The following is a 5,569-nucleotide window of genomic DNA, read 5'->3' on the forward strand; positions in this document are numbered from 1 at the left end:
CTACACGCATTAAAAAGTCGTGTTAGGATGTGGGAAAGAGAGAAGAAAAAAACAATGTCTCGGGAGCTGAAGGATATAACGGTGGAAATTGAGAAACTTTACAATTTGGTGGAGAGGGGTAATTCATTTGGAAACATTTGGGACACACTCAAAACACTGGAGTGCAGGAAGCGACAGGTCCTTCACATACAAGAAGCGACATGACGACTAAAGAGTAGAGCCCTTTGGTTGCAGGAAGGCGATAAAAACACTAAGTATTTTCATAGATATGCAAATCTAAGAAAAAATCAGAATACCATTTGGAAAATTCAGAGAGTGGACGGGTCTATAGCATATACTACCGAGGAGATTCATTGTGAAGTTGTACACCACTTCCAAACTTTCTTTCAGAAGCGGCCTAGAAATTACACTAAGGATCAGATTTGGGGTTCGAATGATTACACACATATATTCAATGAGGAGCTGAACGAGGAAATATACAGACCGGACACATCAGACGAAATTCTACAGGTACTGAAAACTTTTGTGAAGGATAAGAGTCCAGGTCGGATGGGGGGACAGTCAAATTCTTCCTTCATTTCTTTGATTTGGTCGAGGAGGACATGTTAAACATGGTAGAAGAATCATGGTCTCTCGGGTGTGTACTGGAGTAATAAACTCCACTTTCCTTGCACCGATTCCTAAAGCATATGCCACCTCTACATTTCTTTACTACAAGCCCATTTCTCTATGAAACTTTACTTACAAACTCATCTCCAAAATAATTTTGGAATGCATCAACGGAACCCTCTCAATCCGCATTTCAAGGGAACAATCGGGTTTCCTCCATAACAAACTGATACATGATGTTGCCACCACTCACAGGAGGTAATCCATTTGATTCATACTAGAAAGATGAGGCTAATTTTGATATAAGTGGATCTTTGGAAAGTGTATGACTTTGTTGATTGGACCTTCCTTCACCTTATTCTTACTAAGATTGGCATATCTTCTGCTATAGTAGAATGAATCATGGCTTGTGTCTCATCAGCACATTTCGCGGAACTGATCCATGGCTACCCCTCTAATTTCTTCACTGCTGGCAGGGGACTTCGGAAGGGTTGTTTGCTTTCACCATTATTATTCATATTGATGATGGATTGCCTTAGCCTTAAGATAAAGATGGCAATTTCGAGGGGTGCTTTAATGGCATAAGATTTCCGTCAGGTATCAAGGTCTCTCATAATTTCTTTGTGGAAGACATACTGGCTTTTGGAATGATTTCCTGCCCACAATGGAGGTTTTTCTGTAACATTCTGCAGCGATTTAGGGATGCCTTTAGTATAAAGGCGAATGAAGGAAAATTGTTTATATTATATTCAACAGGAAACCTCGGGGAGATTAATAACATTCAGAGCATGTTAACTTGCAAACAGAACCATTATGTGAGGGCTTCACATACTTGGGGTTTCGGATCAAGCCAAACAGGGATAAAGTATCAGATTGGTTGTGGCTAATAGACAAATACAAGAGGCAGATTAGTGGTTGGGTGCATAGGAGTTTGTCTTTGGGGGCAGATACATCTTGGTTCAAGTTGTACTACAACAACTAGCTGTATATTGGGCACACTTGTACATTCTTCCCGCAACTGTCATCAACAAGATCAAACAAATTATGGCACAGTTTATCTGGTCTAGAAGGGAGGACATCCACAAATACCACCTAACCAAATGGGATAATATAACTATTCCTAAGGATCATTGTGGTTGGGGCATCTTAGACAAGTTATTCGGGCGAGCTCTCATCATTAAATCAATGTGGCGTGGGTTCTTCAAGGAAGGTATATGGAGAGATATTGTTGCAACAAAGTACTTACAAAATAGGAGGATAGAAGATTGGTTCAGATTGGGACTAATTGGAAGCAACAGGGGTTCCTATATATGGAGATGTTTCCAAAAGGTGAGAGATATGTTTTTGCAGAGAGTTTGCTGGACTTCCAGAAGAGGGAACCATATTCTAATTGGGATGGATAACATCAAGGAAGTGGAGGCTACTCAGAGTATGATAGGGGATTTGATTCAACGCCTTCACCTAAGAGGCATCTTCATGTTTGAACTGGTCATAGCCAGATGGAATAGATCCAATCTGGAAACGTGCACAAATGTTGGGACTAACTGGCATTTATGTCGCTGAGTGGGAGGAATATATCCTAAATCTAAGGCTCACGGGACTTTGTAGATCTAATGTTGGGGACTCTCTCACCTGGGCGGGAAAGCTACATTCAAATTTGATCGATGTGGCAGAAAATTACAGGTATCTCATTCACTCTCACAATAATCTACACCAACCTTGCTGGTTTTCTCTGGTCTGGAAAAAATCGACATCCCTATTAAAATCATACTTTTTAACTGGGTGACATGGAGAAATAAGAACCTTACATGGGAGAATTTATGTAAGCGGGGATTGATGGGACCGAGGAGATGCCCCCTGTGTTCTCCCATGTAAACAGAGATTGACAGGACTGGGGATATGCCCCTTGTGTAGGACATCTATTGAAAATAACTTTCATTTATTCTTAGAATGTTTGATTGCATACTGTGTCTGGAATGGCATATGTATTGCTCTAAACCTTCCTTACAGGAACTTTGGAAACATTGTAGATTGTTATCTATTGTGGTTGTAGTGCGACACAAAGGTAAAGGTTGTTATTTGTCTCACCACCTGGGAAATAAGGCATGCTAGAAATTGACTTATTTTTTAAGGGATTCAAGCTAACATGCGTTTCATTATCCATAAAGTCATTCTTAGTTTGCATGATGTTAGAGTTCCAATTTGCATAATAAAGGATCGATCTCATAGATTTTCTCCAAATGCAATACATTTTATGGTGGGTTTGTTTGATGGTGTCGCCCAAAATTCCAAATGTGGCTGCGGTGTTTGGCTTCAGGTGGACCAAGTATGAAATTACAGGTTTCACTGGAATGGTGGACTGAGTATCAACACTGGGGTGGAAACATTGGCTCTCTAGGGCCTCTTGTGGATCTCCAGGCAGTTGTGTATTGATACTTTATTTGTATATGGGGACTCACAAGTCCTCATCAATGGTCTATCGTCAAACCTGGATTTCTCCCCCCCACATCTTTCTTCTTGGATTGCCCAGATCAAATTTCTTCGAGGTACCTTCACAATGATCATGTTCTGGCACATATTCCGCGAGAAGAATCAGGTTGCGGACTCACTGTCAAAGTTTGGGATTGCTGATTATTATGGTATCATACATTATACATCTTTGGAGGGAGAGACAATATTGATCGAGGGCTCTTTTCTCCTCCCATAATTTGTGGTTATTGACTTTTCATATTTGATTCATGCTAGTTATTGACTATTTAGATAGAATGTCACTATTTCAATTGTGACAGTTCGACAACGTAGATAGTACTTTTTTTGAATATGGAAAGATATGTATAAATAATTTTTCTCAATCGGTTGGTAGAATATATGAAATATGAAAGCTAGATGTAATTATGACTCATTGAATATATGCATTGGTACATAATATAAATAAGCGTCCTTCAACCCATATAAATAATAAAATTTCAATTATTATGTTAATAAGTGTGGTTAATAGGTTTCTAGAATTTCTGTTTAAAAAAAAAACAGTGAAATGATAGCGCTCCTAGTTAAATGATACTGTAATTTGTTCAATTGATGTCACCGAGTTAGATGAATGAATGCGAGTTACGTGAATGAATGTGGAGTGCTTCGGCAACATACGGTAAGGAATCAGGGATACATATGTCAGGTTGTTTATTTTTCAAAGAGTTTTTGTACATAATTTTCTGGATGTTACTCTAAGGCAACTCCTACGCAACTCAAGAAGTTGCAATGTACCCAATTTACTTCATCAAAATACAAGGACACTCTTGCGTGAGGTACCCACCTCATTTTATAAATGTGAGAGCAACTTAATACTAGATTTTATTAAGCTTAGAAATTGCTATTTTATACCGAGGATCATAGATATGGGGCTGCGTTCTTGATAGCTTTATTGATTTCTGCTTGAAATATTTGCATAGCAGTAGGCGACAAGCATACGGGAACCACTATGCTTTCCACCCCACTTCTGTTATGATACGGGATGAGGAAGCTTGTCAACCTCGCTACTAACGATGGTCCCACTCCACCGTGTGCTAGCCCGCCTTAGGTTGCTCTTCCCCACCCCAAATCCACATCTCCAAACCCGATCTTAGTACAGTCCGAGACCGCATAGGTGCCCACTACTGTGAAGAGAGGGTGCCCTCTCAACTCCATCAAATCTATCACCGATCACATGTACTCGCCATTCACGCTCATTTTTCTTGGCAGATCAACTTCACAGCGAAGGACAACGGTTTGGTTGCCAGCTCTCCTGCGGTCGTCTTCAAGCACGACAAAATGATCGCATTGTTGTAGAAGTTTTCGGGAATCGGTAGGTCGAATCTCGCCTAGCCATAGAGGGTGAATATGAACCAAATTTCCTGCTCAGCAGGAAGTTGGAGATCCCTCGTTCTTGAACGCCACAAACAGGTCGATAAAACTTCAAAGGTCGAGCACTTGCCTTGCCCTACTGCTTGTCTCTTCACTGACTCGATCTCCTTCAGCCCGAAAAAGAATGAAATCTACCTCATCTCCTTCATGTCTGCCATATTCCCGTCTTTGTCTTTGATTTGATCATATTTGTAGTGGGGGGATTTAACTATGGGACTCGTCCAGGGTCGGAGAATTTCTCCTTCCCAGACTGGATGAACCGAAGGCCTCGCTGCCCCCCTCGCCATTTTGCCAAGAGCTGTCAAGAATTGAATGAGGCCAAGCTTGTCGCTCTTGGTGTGATTTAAATGAAGGGCTAAAATGAACCCTCCGCATACCAATCGCGTTACCTAAAATATTGTGATAAGCAACACGTTAAGAAAACAAAATTTCGACAGGAATATAAATTGCGTTCATCAAAGCATGAGTGAATTAACCTGAATGGGGAGGAGGGGAGAATTGGTAATAGTTTCCGAGCCAGGCACATCATGCAGCAGATCAGCCAAGCAGGGGAAGGGTGGGTGCAGGTCTCTAAATTCCTCCATGGAAACGTCGGCATCAAATTCTACAAACAGCACGCCTTCGCTCGTGCAGTCCACGAGGGGCTTACTGAAGGGCGATTCTCTCTATATTCTGGTAAAAGGATAGTAAAACACCAAAGCCTTCGCCAGCGCTTCTCTGATAACTTTGGTGGGATCCTCACATTTTTTTGATGGGTCGAACCGATAGAATTGAAGGACGAGAATATGAAATCTGAGAGACAGTTGATCATCTAGATTGGAAACGTATAGCAACCCTTTGGGAGTAGGCAGGAGAGAAGCGACAAGGATAGCTGGCTTTCTAGTGATTTTCATTTGTAGAGGTTCCATGAAAACAAAGGTGTGGAGAATCAATGAAAGGCTATGAAGCGAGCACGCAATCGAAGATGAGCAGAGCAGGATGCAGTGTGTTGCAGACGCAAAGATCTTTCGAGATGGAAGAGACGCCGAAGCCTGCGTTTAGTGAGATATATATAAATTGAAGC

General features: G+C 41.2%; 1 protein-coding gene across 1 annotated transcript; it reads right to left on the reverse strand.

The window, feature by feature from the left end:
- Positions 1 to 4,637: 4,637 nt before the first annotated feature.
- Positions 4,638 to 5,090, reverse strand: LOC149253998 (benzyl alcohol O-benzoyltransferase-like). The gene is made up of 2 exons (XM_089454653.1): positions 4,983 to 5,090; positions 4,638 to 4,895 (listed from the first exon to the last, which is right to left on the reverse strand). The coding sequence occupies exons 1-2, from the start codon at positions 5,088 to 5,090 to the stop codon at positions 4,638 to 4,640; spliced, it is 366 nt and encodes a 121-aa protein (XP_089310779.1).
- Positions 5,091 to 5,569: the final 479 nt, after the last annotated feature.

The sequence above is a fragment of the Pinus tabuliformis genome, chromosome 7 (genome assembly GCF_031772625.1).
Source record: "Pinus tabuliformis cultivar Carrire ecotype Pingquan chromosome 7, CPIR1, whole genome shotgun sequence".
NCBI lineage: Eukaryota > Viridiplantae > Streptophyta > Pinopsida > Pinales > Pinaceae > Pinus > Pinus tabuliformis.